Source organism: Monodelphis domestica, chromosome 1 (genome assembly GCF_027887165.1).
Source record: "Monodelphis domestica isolate mMonDom1 chromosome 1, mMonDom1.pri, whole genome shotgun sequence".
In the NCBI taxonomy this organism is placed as follows: domain Eukaryota; kingdom Metazoa; phylum Chordata; class Mammalia; order Didelphimorphia; family Didelphidae; genus Monodelphis; species Monodelphis domestica.
Window position 1 is genome coordinate 650361258 of NC_077227.1, and position 21637 is coordinate 650382894.

The 21637-nt window shown below is 35.6% G+C and overlaps 1 protein-coding gene and 1 long non-coding RNA gene across 7 annotated transcripts in view; both read right to left on the bottom strand.

The window, feature by feature from the left end:
* ACYP2 (acylphosphatase 2) overlaps positions 1-12716 on the bottom strand; it is a 217501-nt gene extending 204785 nt beyond the window's left edge. The window contains exons 1-2 of one of the 5 annotated variants that reach the window (XM_056814016.1): positions 12536-12716; positions 12217-12443 (exon numbers count right to left, since the gene is read on the bottom strand). In XM_056814016.1, coding sequence (XP_056669994.1) covers positions 12217-12443; positions 12536-12588 — 280 coding nt within the window. In that variant the 5' untranslated portion in view covers positions 12589-12716. Of the gene's footprint in view, positions 1-12216; positions 12444-12535 lie in introns of those variants that run through there. The other 4 variants (XM_056814017.1, XM_056814018.1, XM_056814019.1 and 1 more) reach the window with 4 other exon arrangements.
* On the bottom strand, positions 1387-12210 carry LOC103092681 (uncharacterized). 2 transcript variants are annotated; one of them, XR_008915639.1, is made up of 3 exons: positions 5285-12210; positions 4616-4655; positions 1387-4185 (listed from the first exon to the last, which is right to left on the bottom strand). It is a non-coding gene; the product is annotated as an uncharacterized LOC103092681 (long non-coding RNA). The 2 variants fall into 2 exon arrangements; XR_008915640.1 differs by having other exon boundaries at positions 4616-12210.
* Positions 12717-21637: the final 8921 nt, after the last annotated feature.

Consider the following 21637-nt stretch of genomic DNA (forward strand, 5'->3'; position numbering starts at 1 on the left):
GAATTTTTGTCAATGAAATTGGCTCTCTCTATGACTCTTGCCTGAAAGTGACATAAGGCTAGGGGACCATTCTCTTTATACTATAGCCATGTCTCTCTTTTTCCTTTTTTTAGCAACTCTATAATTAGGGGAAGTGATCACTGAAATATATGAACACAGTATTAAATTTTTATCTAATTGAATAAGGCTGAAACACATCTAAGCCACTAGTTGGTAAGACCTAAGCTATTTAACCTGAATTTGTAGTTTTTTTCAATACCGTTAGACACAACTAACTAAAGGAGTAGTTGGGCCTACTATAAAAGAGAGCCTCCTACAAATATATTAAAAAGGTATATCAATAATTTTATAATTGGACAATGATATGGGAACATGTAAAACCAGGATATAATTCCACTATTTAATGAAATTATATAAGGAATCTTTTCTGTTCTGTGTTAAAGAATTTTGTACACTTATCTTAGAGAAAAATGATTTATGGTCTATCTTTTGTTATCTCTAAGAGACATCTAAGATTTGTTAATTGTTATGACACTAACACACATATATAGCATATATTCTGTAATATAAGGAAAATTACATAAGAATTTAGACAGGCTCTAAATAGGCTATGTGGGTATAATATCTAATTTATTTCATCATGGTTATTAATTAAATATAATTTACTATTGTGGAAAATTAATGTTGAATTGGAATATTATTGAAAAATCATTTTTCTCCTTTGCCCCCCACCTTGGAGTCAGGATGAAGCAGTTTTATTTTAAAGTTGAGACAAACAGTTTCTCCCCCCAGGCTATGAAACTGGGCTAGGTCCTCCCTCCCCTCTTTTGTCTAGATCTTTTGGCTTTGTTAAGGATAACATGATTATGGATCTATCACTGGGCTGACTTTTGTTATAGGCTTGGTGGAGATCTGCTCCTTGTTTATCTATAAGTAACAACTTTCTTAGGATCATGAAATCAGCTAGCTCTAGCCTCTGTGTTGGGAAGCCATATGCTAGATCTGTTGGCAGCCTCCTGAGACCTGCCCCTTCCTGTGATGAAGCAGTAAGGGAAGAACAGGTATGTGCCTGTTTCCCAATCAGATTTGTCCAGGCGAAGGACTAAATGATGACATCAGAAGGGATACATATTGGCTTGAGAAAGAAGAATTCATTCTCTTTTCTCACCTAGCCTAGTTGCTTAGTTGTTCTTGCTTATTATGCCTCTCCCTCTTGGGCCCTACCTTCTGCCCAGATAGTTCTGTAGCATTTCTTCAGACTGTGAAGGGAGTCCACTATTTAGCTAAAAATCTTGGGTGGTCTTTAATTAATTTTTTTTAATTGTGTGGAATAAAAATTGGTTACAAGTGCCCCACTCACTCAAATAAACAAAATCAGTCAGAAGGTAGGAGTAAAAAGAGGCAGTTATTTATTCCCCTTAATGAAAGAAAGCACTCCAAGAATGGGCTAAGAAGTGCCAACTGACTAGGCAACAGTCAATATACACACAAGGCTCCTCCCCACCTCCCCAACCAGGCTTTGGTCTACAAATCAAAACACCTGTGCTTGGAACCCAATTGAGGTGAGGCACAAAGGAAATAACAGCTGTTCATTGCTCCCTCTGGCATTCATCAGTCTCCCTCCCAAGCCTGTCCCAGAGTCAACCAACAAAAAGGTAACAAATTAGCATTTATAACTAAATACTTATTTGGAGAATAGCACATTCAACTCTGTCTCACACAATTTTAATAATTAAATTTCACATGAGTTTTCCAAAGTTATATAGTCCAAATTGTCTCCTTTACATATTCCTTCTCCCCTCCCAAAGCTGGCAAGCAATTCAATTTGTATTATATGTGTTTTTTCATGCAAAACATGTTCCCATATTATTTATTTTTATAAGTTAATCATCTTATAAAACCAAAACTCTAAAACATATACCCAGATAAACAAGTGATAGACCATATACTTTCAATTGCATTCTTACTTCAATAGTTCTTATTCTGGAAGAGGACAGCATTCTTTTTCATAAGTCTCTCAGAATTGTTGTGAATCATTATATTATTGTTTTCCTGGTTCTGCTTATTTAATTAATATCTTAAAATTATATATATATATATATATATATATAACCTCCAAAGAATTTCATTCCTTATATTATATATAACTTATTTGATACAATGTGGAATACTTTGCCTATCCTTTTTACATATACTATCTCAAGTCAGTTTTCACAATAAGAAGATAAGCACCTTTTGGGTAAATTCATCTATATGGCTATCAAACTTATTCATAGAAGCAACCTTTTTGCAAAAAGTGCTAGTTATGTACTCATATATAGGATTAGATCCTTAGCAGTGTATTTCATAAAATCCAAGATTTAAATTTTGTTCAAGATACATCTTCAGAGAAGAAGCTTGCTAACTAACTGAATCCAGAGAATGAACTGTTTGCAGAAAGAAATCTAAACCTTTTCACTGCAGAAAGATCCAGAATGAACCTTGGGGGGCGGTTGATTGAACATTTTCTTTTTTTGAATGTACACTCTTATGCCAAGGGGACTGCCCCCTAATTGGCTTTTGTCAATGCGCCCAGCAAAACATTGGTTTGTTGTCTTTCTCCTCTATTTCCCCTAACCTACAACTATTATAGTTTTCTTCTTAGAGGGCAAAATTTTGTATACACTTACAGTTAGAATTTTTCGGGGTGCAGTACGCTTATGTTAGTGATCAGTTGGGGAGACTAGTCCCCCAATCATCATCAGGGGGGATTGTGAATTTTTAAAATCTCCATCTTGCTTGGTCTAGCACCCAAAATTGTGCACACCCACACTACATGGGCATGTGCTAGTCAATGACAAATCAGAAATAACTAACTGCCCACCTGGGCTGACCTAAGCCAAGCTTGAGCCACCATTGGCACTTGTGAGGCACAGGAAGTGACAGAGAAAGGAGCCTCTGGAATTTGCGCACTTCCTGTGGACAGGGCTAGAAGACAGTTGGTGCTAGAAGCTTGAGCCCACAGACAGCTTCCCTTCAGATCGGTCACGTGAGTCAAGGACTGATTCTTTTCTACCTTGGCCCTTTGGGGCTAATCTCCCTCTGGCTTGGCCAGAGGTTGAGTAACCCCTTTCCCTTTTCTCCTCTCTCTTTCTCTCCCTCTCCCTTCTCTTACTCCCATTGTGATTAAACCACCATAAATTCCATTCTGACTTGAGTGTTTCATTTTAGGAATTTCATAAGTAAATTCCTTGGCGGCCATAGTTTTATTATTATAACAATCTTTAAAGGGTGATAATTTTCATTAAAACAGCAGTCATCCTCCTGAGGGAAGAACGTAGCTAAAAATGAAACTAGAGTAAATAACTGGAGTGAAAGATTTTTGGTTTTGTTTTTAAAAAGACAAAATATATATGTCAAATATAATTGTTTCTAATGAGATACAAAGGCATTGAGCATATTCTAGTACAAAGTTGTAAAAATCAGGTATATATAACATTTTTAAACTAAAAACATTGAATCTAAACATTAGATCTTCAAAGATTCTTAAAAAAAAACACCAACAAAAAAAACACCTTATTTTCAGTCTTAGACTCTATCCTAAGGATCAGGTTAAGTGATTTGCCCAGATTCACATAGGTATGAGGTGTCTTGAAACCAGATTTGAACTCAGAATCCCCATTTCCAGGTCTGATTGTGTATCCAATGAGCCACCCTGCTGGCCCTATAGATTTTTTAAAAAAAATTTTCCATGGTTACAGGATTCTTGTTGTCTCCCTCCCCATTCCCAGAGCTGACAAGCAATTTCTTTGGGTTATACATATATTATCACTCAAATCCTATTTCCATATTATTTATTTTTGTAATAGAGTAATATTTTAAAACCAAAACTCCAAATCATATGCTCATACAAACAAGTGATAAATCATATGTTTTCTTGCAGATTTCTGCTCCCAGAGTTCTTTCTCTAGAGGTGGATAGCATTCTTTCTCATTGATCCCTCAGAATTGGCCTGGATCATTACATTGCTTTTAGTAGCAAAGTCAGTTACATTTGATCATTCCACAATGTATCAGTCTCTGTGTACAATGTTTTCCAGGTTCTGCTCATTTCACTTTGCATCAGTTCATGGAGGTCTTTCCAGTTCCTATAGATTCTTTTAAATTCTCCTTTCAGTCAGTTATTGGCAGTTTCTAAATTGAGTTCCTAGTTTAGAAAGAAGTAACGAGCAGTAAGAAGTACAGGAAATGCAAATTTGCTATTACAGAGGTACATAATTAGATGTGCATTTCATATTAATAAGATTAGAACCATAAGGTTTGAGTTAGCTCTCATAAAACAACCTAGTGATTGGTAAAGCAAATTTTAGTGACTGTATTAAATTATATTAATCTATTAAAAAAAACTTACCTTCCATCTTGGAATCAATATTATATATTGATTCCAAGGCAGAAGAGTGGTAAGGGCTAGGCAATAGGGGTCAAGTGACTTGCCCAGGGTCACACAGCTACAAAGTGGCTGAGGCCAGATTTGAACCTAGGATCTCCCATCTCTAGGCCTGGCTCTCAATCCACTGTGTCACCCAGCTGCCCCCATATTAATCTATTTTTAAAGAAATTTTAGAGAAAGATGTTACCAGTCAAACTGCTCTGAGAGCCAGCATGATTCCAGAAGGCCTAAGGAGATGAAAGCAACAGAATATGTCCTCAGAAATGAGACAGCTACATTATGAGACTGAGTCTTTGGATATAATGGACTGAGCAGTGAGCACTGAGTTACCCATCCCCTTCATCTCTTCCCTATGAATACATTTTTTAAGTTATTTGTAAGACCCTTAGCCCAGAAGGGGAATTCCCCCTTAATGGCTCTCTATCAATGGGTCTATTAATCACTTTTTAACATCATGCTAAGAAACACCCAAGTTTCATAATAAAACCCTTTACTAAATATATAATACCTTCCCTTCCTTTTATTATCCTGGTGAGTCAATTCTGAAATTTATAAATATCTCAACTATTGTGATTCGTTGGATTGACTATCTTCCAATGAATTAGAGGGAAGAATGAATAAGTTAATATTGAATTGTAATAATTTATTCGTAATATTCCTGTGGGAAATCATTTACTTTTCCAAGTCCATTGGCCTTACAAGATAAGGCAGAAATAGTTCAGGCCCAAGGCATCTAAATTGGTCTGGGACCTTCTGTTATTTATTCAAAGCCTTTATCTTCAAAAAACACAACCCTCACTAAGGCATTCTAAAGCAGGGTACAACTGGTGTTTTCCTTATTTGGGTAAAGACTCACCTCCCCTGTGATAAAGTAATGGAAGAGGAGTTGAGATCTCTAAGTCCACCTGCTACAAGGAGGTCCAAGGGATGAACTGTCAGGCCTATCAGAAAGAGGACATACCTTCTTATAAAAGCAACTGTCAGAGCTCATGGCAGATATTTTGCTTAAGGAAGAGATGGGCAAAAGAGCCATGCTTTTTTAACAGACCTCATGCCATATGAATAAAAGATATTATTCTTGGGAAAATGGCCTCATTCTTTATTAGTTAAAATTCCAGGCACTACAAGCATATGGAAGAGAGAATATGCATAACAGGAAAGGGGACCATTGTATAATTGAAAATATGTTACCTTAAAAAGAAACTACATTTCCTGGGAGCCCACTGACTTCTTGTCATTTTATACTTCCTGTAGACAGGGGATAAATTCAGTGGGTGTTCGGGCTCTGGCCTCTTTGGCTTCCTGGCAAGGATGGTAAGCGTGGGGGTTTTGAACTGGCTGATTAGCCATGGACATGTGTCTTTGTTTTTGTTTTTTTATTTTTTATCCCTTTTATTCCTTTATTTCTAATGATCATTTAATAAATCTCCTAAAATATAATATTTTTATTATTGTACATTAATTTTAACTTTTACACCATATTGTGAAAAGTTTTAAATGCTATACAGAGAAATTTGTATTTGATCCTAGAAGAAATAGATAATCCATCATTCAAAGCTGTGCAGCATCCCTGGGTGTATATTAGTGTTTAAAAATAACTTGTGTGTCAGAGAGTAGTTTATAGTTATTGACATTGAAACACATTTTGGTCAATCCTAGACATAGTCTACTATCCATTTGCAATAATTTTCCAAGATAAATCTATCGACAAATTAACCTACTGAAAGTCACGATCTGGGCAAAAGACATTCTACAAGTCCTCACTTTAGAGGTTCTAGGGTCTGATGTAATCAGTATGCCATGAATAAACAAGAACACTTGGGCTACCTCCTAATATATAAAGAATGCTTCCTGCATTTGTTCTCTATAAAAAACATATCCTATAATAGTAGTGAACACTTTAGGTGAACACACATCTTTTGTTCCTCATTTAAAATGAACAAATCTTATACAATTGTTTGGCTGAAATTCTGATCTGTAATAAAACATTATTTATGAAAGTCCAATTATCCTATTCACATAGTTTAGATATCTTGACACATGTTTTAGAAATTCTCGGAATTAGAGATAAGAAAGTATGCATATGGATCATTAGTTGCTGATGTCTTCTCAATAAGCTTTCTGGGTAAATAATATTGTCTCTGATTTTCCAGTGTTCGGTATCTTCGTCTCTTTAAAATATCTTTAAAAAAAAAATCAATCAATGTTTTAAAACCTGTGTCACTTATAGCAGAAATTTCTTCTGTCATATAAATCTAAGTTTGTCCGTCCCATTTTTCAAGATCAACAGCTTATTTTGATAGGTCACATTGGAGGTAGAGTTATATGTAGTGTCCATTCTTTACCTATATAGTTTCTTCTGATTTGTAGTAGAGTTTGACTTCTGATCTAATTATTCTTATAGTCTGACTATAGACAGCTGATTCTAAAATGACTCCTACATCAGGAACTAGTCTTTTCCTATTTGTTAAGATATATTAATTTCATTCCTTCAATACTATATAATACTTCAATACTTCCAGAGCCTTCCATATCTCCCCTTGACAAACATATTCATGATATATAGGTATGAGACTTCTGAATAGCTTATAACTCAATGGCTTCTTCTATTTTTTAATTCTGACCCAAATTTTCCAATATACTTACCACTGTACTCCCCTGAACCCACCTTTCCACTGAGGTCACTAAGTATCAATGTATGTATTGACTTGGTTTGGAGGAATTCATTCATTTTCTATAACAGCTGTTGCTACATATATTGTAGTTACGCAATCATGCTCATGATATTCCTTGAGTATGTGCAAATCATGCCTGATGTAAGGAAGGAGGAGCAAGCACTAGCATGAGAGGATATTTCTTATTGCCCTTACAAGAACTAAAGAAACAAACTTCGCAAGTCCTTTGTCTCTCTAAGAAGACTCTGCAAGCCATCTCCATATCTTATGATTTCATTTATAGCAATATCAATATAAAAATTCAGTTTTTCTTCTTCTAGTAGCACATTTGACTTCTTGATCTGTCATTTGGAATAACAAAAAACAATTAATGTTTATATGGAGTAGAGAAACAATTCTTAACACCATCTACATTCTTTACCAACCACTGTGCAACTGAAAATAAGCTGAGTCAAGTAGGAAGGGGTCCAAAGAACTGAGCATTATTGTGTATGGTATGGCAGCCAAAAATCAGTAACATGATTTTGGGATACATTAACCAAAAAGAAAAATAATAATAATACATCAATATAATTTTCCCCCCATTGACTCCATTAGCTGCATCCCAGAAATTTTAAGAAATCATTTTACCATTGTCATAGTCTTTCACACAATTGTCATTTCCATTATTTGTTTTTTGGTCCATTTGTTATTTAAAATCTAATTATTAAGTCTCCATTTGGGTCTGTTTTGTTTGTGGTCCCTGGATTAAAATACTATTTTTACTGTATTAAAATCTACAAAGGATATTTAATACTTCTGCCTTTTTATATTTATTTGCAAAATTCCTGTGGCCTAATACAAGATCAATTTTTGTTTTAAAAAATACAGTTATATTCTTTTTTACATATGTATAAATATCTATGTATATTCTTTAGAAGTCCCATTCAGAAGACATCATAAATCTTTTAGCTCTATTTCCCCCCCAAAATTTGTTAAATTCAATATTTTTCTCTTATCTGTTATATTTGTCCAGATTTAAAAGAAAGATATTAAAATCTCTTACTATTCCTATACTGTCTCAATCTTCTTGTAATTCTGTTAATTTTTCCTTTATGAATTTAGATGTTAGAGCATTTATAACATGTTTAAATATTGATATTGCTTGTCATCTATGGTCTCAGGATAATATAATTTCCTTGTTTATCTGTAATTATGTTGTAAATTTTTGGTTTTGCTTTATCTGACATCATAATCATGCAATATATATATATATGTGTGTATGTGTGTGTGTGTGTGTGTGTATAATATCCAGGTTTTTTAAAATTTCCCTGATACATAGGTGTTTCAGCCTCTCATTTTTGTTAGAATGTCTTTAAAGTTAAGATATTTAGTTTATATCTTGCTCTATTTGTGTTTCTAGTGTTGCTTTATTCTGAATTAGGAATTAGTTTTTATTCTCTTTTAGGATAATATTCTTATGGGAAGGGAATTTCCCTCCCCATTATGTCACTTTGTTTGATGTCATCAATCAGTGACCTGGAGGTCATTTACCATTGAGATGTGCAGGTATAGACAAACCCTCAGGGAAAAGAAGTTGAAACCCAGACAGGAAACTAAGCCCACAGGCACTGCCCCTCCTCCCCCTGCAAATTAAAGAACTATGTATGATTGGTTCCTGAGATGTGATGGGGGGGTGGAGAAAACTACTTATAAGGTGAGACCAGGAGTCTGCTCTATCTCTTCTAGCTAGAGCTTGGAACCTGAAGGAACCCTGTTGGTGGTAAACTTCAATTCATCAAATACTAAATAGGATAGTAAGCTAAGCTACTCTCTACCTCTTTCCTATATTTCCCTCTCTTTACTATCACTACTTTCATGTAATAAAGCTACTAAAGCTACTATCAACCTCATAATTTAATTTTAACTATTACATTGTCTCTGTGTTTATTCAACTTTATGCAATCCATTGACTCATTTCAATCCTTTGCTTTACTTCCTTACTTTTCCTCAAGCCAGGCTTTTATTTTCTTTTCACTGTTTACCACTGACTTAATTAGGGTACATCACGCATTCTCTATCTTCTACATTCTTTTTCTCTAATATGTATCTAGAAACATTTGCAGTCATTTAGCTATCATTGTATACATCACCTTTTCTGAAAATGAGGGAAAAGAGAGCAGTTACAATCTGCCACTTCTTGCCACATAATGATGTGGAAAGATCAGGGATAGAAGGTGCCAACAAAGATTGTACATCATTAGGGAAAATACTAAGTTGTAGGTTAGACTGGTATTCTGCTAGAATATGAGAGCTGATGGGCTGATAAAGCACTAGGAAAATAAGTTTGCCTAGTTATGCAGCAACAATGAGGGATATCCAAAGAATTGTCCATGTGCTTGACTAGAATTCATACAATGTTCAAAAATCTTGAAGAAGGCTTTAGCATGTCATATAAGCTAAGAAGGTATGGACAGATTATGATCTGTGCCATTCTAGAGTACCAGCACTGATGAGGACAAAAATCCATCAAAGTGAGAAGTAATAATAAAAAAATAACTCATTTATATAATGTCACAAAATGTATAAAAAAAATTTTTTTCACAACAACCCTCTGAAGTAAAAATAGTTTTATTATAGCAGAGACTTCAGGATCTTAGAGAAAAGACACAATGAAGATACAAAGAGAGATCAATAGCTGCACAGACCCAGAGCAAGTTGAAGACACAGGTGGGAGAAAGTACAGAAGATTGAAATATTAAACTACCTCCCTTAAGAGCTTATCCTGTGATCATCTCCTCTCTCAATTTCTTTTAAATATTTATTGATATTATTTGTTTTTATATCACTTTCATTCCCAATATATCCCTTCCCCTCCCCTACTAAAAAGAACTATCCCATATAACAAAAGAGAAGAGTGGGGAGAAAGGGGTAAAAACTAACAAACATATTAATTAAGTTTTATAGTGCATTTAAAGTTTCATATCCATAATTGGCCTCCTTTGTAAAGAAACGGTACATTCACATCTTTTTCTGAGTCAAGTTTGATCATTAAAATTATATTACATTAAATTTTAATATTGCTATTGCTATTCCTTCTATTTACATTTTGAAGTTCCTGTAGATATTATTTTCCTGGTTCTGCTGTACTTGTCATCAGTTATCTATATCATTCACTATATATACATTATTATTAAATGTCTTCACAGTCAATGTTTCTTATGGCACGATAATATTCCATCACAAGTTTAACTATTCCCTATTAAATAAGCATCTATTTATTTGCTACTACCAAAAGTAATTTTTGATGTATATTAGGTTTTTCTTTGACCTCTTTGGGAATCTATGTCTAGCTGAAAGAGTTCTGGATCAAAGAGTTTTTCTTAATCTTTATTTTCTTCTGGGGGTTGGGAGGATAACATAAAGGTAGATTAAATAAAAGGACTGAAGACAAAATATCTTAAAGGATTAAGAGAACAAAAAATATTAATTCAGAATAAAAAGCAATGCTAGAAACACAAAGAAGGGAAAATATAAACTAAATTTCCTAACTTTAAATGTGAGATTAAAGAATCAAGTAAAACAAAAGTGAAGGATTAAGTAAGAAAGCAAAATCCTATAAACTACTACTTAAAAGAAAAAGACCTAAAAAACCAAAGTCACTTCTAACATAAAAGTGAGAGGCTGAAACATCAGGGAAATCTAAAAAAACAACTATTATAATCATACTATCAGAGAAAGCAGAAACAAAAATTCACTTAAACAAGGAAATTATATTATCTTGAAAGAAATCATAGACAACAAACCAGTGTCAATATTTAAACATATGCTACAAATGCCCTAACATCTAAATTCAAGTCAATATAGTTTGTAGGACTTCCCTGGATGCAGAGAAACAAGTAAAAGAGATTTTTGCAACAACCAAAATTGCGCCCAGGTCCTCATGTCACTGAAGATGCTACAAAACAGATCACATAAGCAATACAAGGATCTCAAACCTAAGTTTCACATTTCCTTATTCTATGTACAATATAAACTATAACTTAAGGTGTAAAATACATCTATGTATCTCTCCTAGCACCAGCAGAATGATTTGAACACAGAAAAGTGCTTGATACATTTTTGTCCTAAAATGAATAATAAAATATTGATAGTGTATAAAATTTCCCTTTCATATAACATACCCCCAAGCAGTAGCTATATAACGCTCCACAAAAAAAAGCCTCTGTATATTTTATGATGCTTGTTTCTCATCCTATATTGTTGCCCATAAGTGTGTTTATATATTACATTCCCAGGAAATGCATGAAATTAAAAAAGGAAAAAAGGAAAGAAAGAAAAAATGTTAAACACTGCCAACTCTCTCCCAGTAGGCACAGAAGTAATCCATCCTAAGGTCTCAGATTTTTCAGATGGCTGTGTTTTAAAAGCTCTCCTAGGGCCATTTTTAGATTTTGCTGAATACACTTGACTGAGTTATTTAGCCCTTTCCACTCTCATTGGTCTCAGCAAGTATGGGGGTCTGAAAATCAAAGGCTCCATAGTTCAAAGGAAGAGAAGAGAACAAAATAAAACAATCCCTTTTTCTTCACTTTCTTCTCTCCTCCCTCTATTTTTTTTCTCTCCTTTCCCATTCTAGGTCTTTTTTCTCTCCCTTCTCCACTTTTCTCTCCTTTTCCTCTGCCGCCCCCGCCCTGTCTTCTTGCTTCTCACGTTCCTCTCCCTTCTTCACTTCCTCCCTACCCTCGTCGATTTTCTTCTCTCCTCTGCCCGATTCTTCTCTCTCCATTCTCCCTGCTCTGCACCTTAGCCCTCTGCCCTCCTCGACTTTCTTCTCTCTTCCTACCCTCGGTTTCTTCTCTTTCTCCTCCCATTCTCTCCTCACGACTCCCTCACCATTTCCCCCCTCCCGGAGGAGGAGCGCGCCAGCTGCCTGGCGCATGCGCTTGCGCACCCAACCTCCTTTCCACCTGGACCCAATGCAGTGTCATGGCCGGGTAGCGGTCAGGCTACCCTTGGGTAGGAGTCTTTTACCCTAGCTTTTTCTCCTCCCCCCTCCCATTCACACTTTGACCTTCTCCATTTTAAGGGCGGAGGTACGGCTGGAGGAGAAGAAACGTCGCGCCGTACATACCCTGCACTCTGCCGAACACCTCGTAGTCCACAGATTTAAGGGTCTTAGCGGTCGACATGGCGGCAGCGGCAGCGGTGGCGGAGGGTACCGGTCGGAGTAGCTGCGGCAGGAGCCGGGAGACTGAGGCGCCTAGGAAGACGAGGGGGAGGGGAGCCATCAGTCCCAGTCCTGCTGCCGGCGCGCCCCCTTCGGCAGATCGGGGACGGAATCGCGCAGGGATCACGCTTCTAGGAAAAGCAAAGAATCCCGGGGATGCTGTCAGTAGCAGGAAAGTAAAGTGAAGACCACCGTTAGAAATAATAGAAAAGAACAGAGACACCTTCCCACCGTGCAGCAGCGCAGGAGGGTGCTCTCTGAGCTCTGCTGAAACATGTTTCTGTTGGAAGTCTTAATGTTTGCCAGACGTCATCTGGGTGCAAGACCTCAGCTCCAGGATGTCAAAGTTCAGAGGATTGAGTTTTATGACTTCATTGCCAAATCTTAGATGAGCCACTTGCAGGCTCCCAGTTATGCTAGGGAGTTGGTTTTTTGGAAGTTTTTATTGACCTAAAGATGTATTCTAAATGGAATAATTTCAGAACTTAAGAAGTGATAGAAAAGTATTCCCTAAACCCATTTTACAGATAAGGAAAATGAAATTCAGAGCAATTAAATGACTTGCTCAAGGTTGCATGGCTAATAAATTAACAGGTAGCATTTAAATCCAGACACACTGTAGACTCTGGTTCCTGAGTTTCTTTCCTCACCCAAAATCCCATCATAGCAGTTTTGGTAGAGACAGCTAGGTTATAAGTATTTTTAAGTATAAAGAGAGCAGTTTTATGCCAACATTCTACTCTATATTTAGGTTGCTAGGAGCTTAGGGGGTAAGCCACATAGAATTCTAAGGGCTCAACTTGCTCAAGGGGGTTAGTGAGGCTGCCCCACAGAACCCTCCCTCAGCTGCCATCTTGGAGCGACCATCTTGGAGAAAAAACTTTTTAAAATTTGAAATTTATTTCTTTTTTGATTCTTTGTTGTATGTATAAATTGCAGTTTGATAACATTGTTCTGTATAATAAATTTAACAATGGAAACTGACATGTCAGCAGACATGTTTAGTAATATGATAATGATGTTTTTTCACTATATTATATATATTCCCTATTTTGCATTTGTGTCCTTCCCTAGCTCCTGTCATTGTATTTTTGAAATGGATTGTATGAAGCCACTGATGAATCTAAAACTGTGTGATATTGTGGCATATGTACCCCTTGCTGTGATCTGTGGGTGTATTATATACAAGTCTCATGCCTCTGTGTGCCTTTTTGTAAAGCCTCTTAAAGATCTAGTAACCTGGTTTTGAAGGGATTCTGACTTAAAGCTGATAGTTATGCAAATGAAACATCAAATAGATACATTGGAGCAATTTATAAACAACATGAATATGAACCAAGGCAGTGTACATGACAACAAATTATTAAATAATAAAGGGAAAAACTTAAATAGGCTAGAACAGGAGGAAGCAGCAAGAATAGTACATTTATGCCCACTAAGAGATATGCCAGTGGTTAAGCAAAATGAAGTGCATAAGGTTAAGATGCATAAGAGATTTTCCCTGGAGGACCTTGAATCCATCAAAAAGAGGACCTCAAATTTCAGTGATGAACCAAATAATTAGAGAAATCCGTAGTGCAATTGATTTAAATGATCCTGATTTCAATGATTTTGCCCTATTAATGAAAGTGGTCATGACAAAGAGAGAACCAAATTTATACAGGAGACAAGAACAGATCCTTTATTATAATCTTGGCCAGAGGACTTAAAGCTGGATACAACAGATGAGGGGGTTTATGATTTGTTATTAGAAGCAAGAGATACAATCCTAGAGGTAATGGAAAGATATATTAAAAGGCCCAATGCATGGTCAAAATTTGAGGCTATAAAGCAGAAGATCTCTGAAGCTCTTGTGGTTTTCCTGGTGTGAGATTTAAAAGAGTGGATGCCATAAACTGTTATAATTAAAAATGGTTGATGTTGTAAACTGTAGTGAGTTAAAATGGTGGAAGATATAAATTGTGATAGATATAAGAGAGGGTGAGTAAATTTGACAGCAGAAAATATGTTTCACTACAGTGTCTTGGTTTTTAAATTAAATATAAGGTGGTCTCCAGGGAATATATTCCCAAATTATGAATATGCCTAAATCAACTGGGTTTTATAGAGAATTTAATTAATAATACAATGAGGAATTAAAGAAAAGGAGAAGGAGAGAGAAAAGGAATGAGAAAAGAATAGGTTGGCCCAGGGCAGGCCTGGCCAACCCAGGCCTAAGCCTTAAGAGAGAAACCAGTAAGTTATCACTCACCATAAGATTGTCCAAGTAAGGGATTCAGAGGGACAGTCTCCCCAGAGGGAGTTCCAGCCAGAGTCAGCCTCCCTTGAGAGACCTCCTTAGAGAATTCCTCCAAGAGCTCCTTCTTAAGCGATCTCCAAAAGAATCTCCTTCAAAGCCTTCAAAAGCCTCCTCCAAAAGGATCTATCTCCAAGGATCTATCTCCAAGGATCTCCAAGCCTCCAAGGATCCCTTGCTCAAGAGATTCCTTTTCTTATATAGGAGGGTTTTTCCTATGTCACCTCCCCTAAGTTCTTCCATCTACCAATCACCATAGATGTTTTCTAAAAGACAGCCCATCTGAATTCCTGCTAAGTTGACTAACCTCAGTAAGTCTGAACCAGAGAAAATGCTGCTGTTTCGACTAATCTCCTCAGTAAGTCTGAACCAGAGAAAACACAGCTGAGTCGACTAATATCATTAAGAGAAAACTTGCCCGACCCTTTTAGGTACCTAGCATCCCATTGTATCAATTCTAAAAAACAGGCATGGCTGAAAGAACTCCTTGCCTTATTATAAGCATGGGTACAAGTACTTTCATTGTTTTGCAAGGAGTTTTCTCCCCTAAAGCAGTCTTAAGTACGGGTGGAGTAGAGGTCCTCCCATTTCTGATCCTGGCGAGTTCTCACATCAAAATGGGGAATGTTTCCAATAGGGAATTTGTTCCAATGGAGGATTCCTCAATGTGGAAATTTTTAACATTCACAAGTCTGAGAAATTTCAAGATTTACACTGAAAAGGATAACCGAGGTAGCTGAAACTTTATTAGGGATAGATTCACTGGAAGAAAACACAATTGCACACATCAAAAGGGTCTTTGTAAAGAATGCAGTCCCAAAGGTCAGATAATTTTTTAAAACAAATTACCCTGACTGGGAAGAATTAGATCTTGATGACTTATGGCGAAAAGTCACATATTTGACAAATGACCTAGAGAGTAAAATTGATGAGAGAGATACCATTGTTGAGGACTTGAAAAGGAAATTAAAACTGAAATGAAAGCTAAAGACAGTGAAATTAAAGAAAGAAAAACTGTGGCTGCATTGAGCTGTGTATAGCCAATGTATAACAATTTTAAGTCTAATGAGAGGAGATCAGGCCTCAGGTAATGTTTCCTTTGTGATTGGATTGGACATCTATACCAGGACTGCAGATTCAGGAATCATGTTAGAAGACAATTAAAGAATAGGTATAATAAATACAATAACTTAAGTAGTAATGATTATAATAATAACAGATGGAACACAACACTAATCAAAATAGGTATGCAAATCAATGCCAGAATGCTTGTTGCCAGTGACAACAAGTCCCAGATTTCAATCTATGCAGTTTTAGGTAAATGTTGGAGCTAGACCTAAATACAGCCAAGTAGTAAAGTATGACCAACATACGAATGCTAGTGCCTTATAAAGATTTCCTCAATACAGCCAAGTAGTAAAGTATGACCAACGTAAGAATGCTAGTGCCTTATAAAGGTTTCCTCAAAGAACACATGAGAATGAATCAAGAAATGAGTGATATAATTGAAAATGAATTGAGGATAAATGAAATTGGGAGCAATGAAAATAAAATACATGGTGATTAAAATAAATTAATTGAATCAAAGGAGGATATAATGGGGTAAATAATTGTACAGAAAAAGAATATTGTAATACAAATTTAATAGAAAATCCTAATGAATGTAGAATAAGAGAAATTCATGAAGAATATGAACTAAATAATAATAATGAAATTGTAAATGGGAACAATGACACTAAGATGGAGAATTTAAAGACCAATGAAAGTAATATAGAAGCTGATGATACAAAATCCTGGGAAAGTCATGTAATTCAAGCAGATGTAGACTTGGATAGTCTGAATTTTAAAACTATTCCACTCTCATCAGACCATTCTTTAGAAGATCTGATTTAGCTATTTCCTGATCAGTAACAATGGAGATACTTGGAATAACAGAATCAGGTCTTGGAAACTCTACATCTCTCCTCCCTTCTTAGTTTAACAAGATTTGGAAGGTCTGCATCAAACTCGAGATTTAATTATCTGAGGAAATGGCCTCCAACAGACATGTTCAGAAAAAAGGACAGACCCCTGGGCTGTCCTAAATCATGCTAAGCCATCATTGGTACAGATGAGATTGCAGGAAAGTGATGTAAAACTTTCTATATAAGGCATGTCACTTCCTCTTCCTCCTCTTTCCCTGGAGAGGCAACTCTGGCTGGCAGCATGGTAGGCATTCTGACAACCTTGGAGTGATGGCAGTTATTTGTCTGGGTTTGGTGGTGAGTTTTGATCTTAAGCTGATTCAGGTTCAGGCATCTTAGCTGAGCCTCTTTGGAGGTCAAGCTGAGTCCTTCCTCCTTTGTACTCCAAACCCTTACTCACTTATTGGGGGGGGCCTACTTCTCCTTCTCCCTTCTCCTTAATATCCTCTACTATCAATTAAATCACCATAAAAAATTCCAGCTGACTTGGGTATTTTATTATTTGGGATTTCTCCTGGCGACCACTTAAATTTAGATTTTTTTTTTCAGTCTCAACCATAATTTTAACATTAACAATGGACAGGAAATGACTGAGCTTTGTACTGATGTTACTGTGCTAGCACCAATTCTTGAAACCTTCCAACCTCCAAATAGTACTGAACCCTATGTTTCTGTAACTATAGGGGATTAGATATATGATCTTTTGGTGGATACTGGAGCCAGTAAATCAGTTTTGCAAAGTCTTCCTAAATATTGTAGAGCTGTTGGTACTATGGAAGTGATTGGAGCTACTGAAAAAACAGAGAGAGTAGCAAAACTACAACCTAAAATGATAACTTAGGCCCACTGACTGTGGAGCATGCATTTCTTTGTATGCCAGAATGTCCAATAAACCTTCTTGGGAGGGACTTACTTTGTAAATTGCGAGCAATGATTCAATGTACTGACATTGGGGATATATCATTACAACTCGCAGAAGAATCTTTGAAAGCTTTTCCATTGCCATTCTTAGATTCAGTCAGTACAGAGAATTAGTTGAATCCCATCTATCCTATTCCTGAGGATATACCAGATTTATGGGCAAAGTCTTCCACAGATGTAGGCCTATTGAAATAAGCTACCCAAGTAATAGTGAGAACCAAGGAAGGACTAATTCTTGTGTTCCTCAATACTCTTTGAGTAAAGAAGCTATAGACAGAATAAGACCTATTATTGAGTTCCTAATTCAACAAGGGATTATAATACTATGTTTCTCAGAATACAATACTCCCATGCTGCCAATAAAAAAAAAAGCTCAAATTAGATGGCAGAATTATCTATAGATTCATATAGGATTTGAGAGCTGTAAATGATCATGTAATAAAGACTCATCCTATAGTACCAAGTCCAGTTGCTATAATCTCATCCATTCCAAGTCAAGCAAGATATTTCACCATGGTAGATTTATGTTCAGCATTTTTCTCGAAACCAATTTACAAGAATTCTCAAAAGATCTTTGATTTCACATGGGATAGTACCCAGTGGACTTACACTCATCTTCCACAGGGATTCTGTGATAACCTAAATTAATTCTCTCAAATTTTGAACAGAGACCTTAAAACAATAACATTAAAGGAAAATAAAATAGTACATTTTGTAAATGATACCCTCCTAGTATCTCCATCTGCTACAGTGTGTTTAAGAGATAGCAAGATTCTTTTTATTGAATTACATAAATGTAGATATAAAATCTCTAAAGCAAAACTTCATTGGGTTTTGTCCCATGTTGAATATCTTGGTTTTGTGTTGTCAGAGGGTTCCAGAAGTATTACTAAGAAAAGAATAGCTGATATCCAGAAACTGAGTGCACCTAAAACCAAGAAGCAACTCAGAGCTGTTCTTGGAACAACTGGTTTTTGTAGTCAATGGATACCTGGGTATGGTGAAATTGCTAAATGTTTAACAGATCTAACCAGGAATCCAGAACCAGAACCTCTGAAACTCAAACCTGAATATCTGTAAGCCTTAAGTAACCTTAAGGAAGTGATTTTATCTGCACCAGGTCTTGGAATCCCAGACTATACTAAACCTTTTCAACTATTTGTGAATGAGACGAAAGGAATTGCATCTGGTGTACTGACACAGACTTTAGGACAAAGTCATCACATCCAATTGGATACTATAGTTGTCAGCTAGATCCAATTGCTTCAGGTACAGTTCCCTGTTTAAGGGGTGTAGCTGCTGCAGCTGTGTTAGTTCAGAAGTCATCAGACTTAGTTTTGGGATGTCCATTGGCAGTATTTTGTTCACATCAAATAGAAACACTAATGAGGAAATTTCATACTCAAGCATATTCAGACCAATGAATATCTAAGTATGAAATTATACTTCTAGGTAGTAAAAACATCATATTGAAAAGATGTAGTATATTAAACCCAGCTATACTTCTTCCTCATTTGCCAAAGAACAGTGAACCATTACATGAATTCTTAGAAGCAGTAAATCTAGTGGATTTAAATACAAGGACATATTTAAAAGACACTCTGATAGAAAATCCAGACTTGGTTTTATTCACAGATGGATCTTCATATTTGTGTAATGGAATTAGATGTACAGATGCTACAGTTGTCACAGAATTTGAGATGCTGTGGTATGGATCGTTACCTAGTAACCAACCTTAGTGCTCAAACCGCAAAGTTAATCACTTTAAAGCAAGCATTTCTTCTGGCAACTGGTAAAAGTGCAAACATTTACACAGACTCTCATTATGCTTTTTTTCTGTTTGTCATGCTACAGGAAAGATCTGGAAACAACGTGGTTTTATTACTGCACTGGGAAAACCAATTGTTCATGCAGAAATAATAATTGAGTTGTTGGATGCTATCTAGAAGCATAAACATCCAGCAGTAATCCATTGTAGAAGTCATACTAATAGAAGAGATTCTGTTCTAAAGGAAATTATAGAGCTAACATATCAGCAAAATTTGCAGCCGGAAATGCTCCAGTGTATATTATGAACTTATCAACTATAGAATCTGATGATCTAGAAAAAGCTTATGTAGACTCAGAAATACAAAAATGGAAAGAGAAATTTGGATCAAGAAAAGAACATGGTATATGGTTAATAGATACAGGAAAGTTGCTGTTATCAAAAAACCTGTATACCTACTTGTGTCAAGCCATTCACACAAAAGGTCATTTTGGTACTCAAGCTGTAATTGACATCATAGAGACAATGGGTTGCTCCTGGAATAAGTACTGTGGCAAATAAGATCTGCTCAAGCTGTTCTGTTTGCCAAAAATTCAATCAAGGAGCATTCAGACAGAAAGGTTTAGGTGGTAGACCTTTAGCATATTGTCTATTTGAGAGTCTGTAGATTGATTACATCAGCATGCCAAAGGCTGAAAGACACAAGTTTTGCTTTGTAAGTGTTGATAAATTAACCAAATGGCCTGAAGCTTTTCCATCAAATACAAATACAGCTAGCTTTGTGGTGAAAGTGTTGATTAAGGAAATTATACCTAGATTTGGAGTACCATTAACAATAGACTCTGATAAAGGATCACATTTCACTCATGACATCCTGAAAAGAGTCTATGAAAATCTAGAGAATAACACTAAAATATCATGTTCCTTATCATCCACAAAGTTCAGGGCAAGTGGGGCGCATAAGTAAGGAAATAAAGACTATGGTGGGGAAGATCTATGCTGAAACTCATCTCAAATGGCCAGAGATTTTTCCCATAGCTTTGTTTTACCTACATACGAGACCAAGAGCAGATTTACATATATCATCCTATGAAATGCTCTTTGGAAATGCCCCACTACAAGCAAAAACTTGTAAGATAGTCTATACATCTCTCTCAGGAGATTGTCAATTTGCTTCTTACTTAAGTCCTTTACAACAAAGACTAAAAGAATTAAATGATATGGGAGTATTAATTCAAACTGGTCCTTTGGGTTATTCTCTTCATAATTATGAACCAGGAGATATGGTATATGTAAAAAAAAATTGCTAAAACATCAGCAACACAGGAAAGTTGGTTAGGTCCTTACACTATTGGGTTAGTTTCTCCATCTTCGGTAAAAGTTTTGGGTAGAAATTCATGGTATCATTGTTCACATATAAAATTAGCACATGGTATAAATAATGAAAATGTACAAATCATTGAAGAAGAAGAAAATGAAGAAGAGATTGCAGAAAGATAGAATCATCAGTCAAATTAAGTCTGCAGTCAAAAAGATCAGTAAGGAGAGGATCATTCCTGCAGAAGAGGATAGAAGAGAACAATGCAGATGAAGAGAATTCAGGAATTAATGGACATTGTTAAAAGACTGAAAATTTATAAATTTAAAAGACTTTGTGAAATTTGCAATTAAGAGGATTACAGTATAAATGGACTAATGAATTTATACTTTGGGGTAATGTATTATAGTACATAATAATATAGCATTTATTCACATACAAACACAAATATATTTACTACTATGGAATTGCAGAAAAATATTCAAAGAGGAGGTGAGAAGAGAAAGAAAGACCTGAAGTAGGGGCAAGTATGTTGCATACAACAGTAACATAACTCTTACACAACAGTAACACTGACATTAAAATAGAAAAACAGCATGACATAGCAAAAGTAAAAACATAATAAAACAAACACAAAACATAAACATTGTTAGGTTACATTGAATCACTACTTAAATGAGTGAAACAATGTATAGTTAGGGTACTAAGTGTTATGATTAACTATAGATATGTTATTTACTAACAAAATATAGTTACATACTTAGATTTAGTTTAGGCATAGAAATTTAGTTAAGAGAAGTACTTTGAAGATAGAGATTAGTTAGGTAAAATTAAGTAAGATAAGATAAGAAAATTAGATACTGACTTGTATTACATCATACATTACATAACACAAACAACATGACATCACATATCAAACAAAATTATTAAAAAAACATGTAAATAGGGTGTATAATATGATTGTAAATTAATTGTATTATAATGTATGTCTATATGTAGACTGTGTAAATATGAAGTGTACATAAGTGTTAGTTAGTAGTAGTCTCTCAGTAACTGAA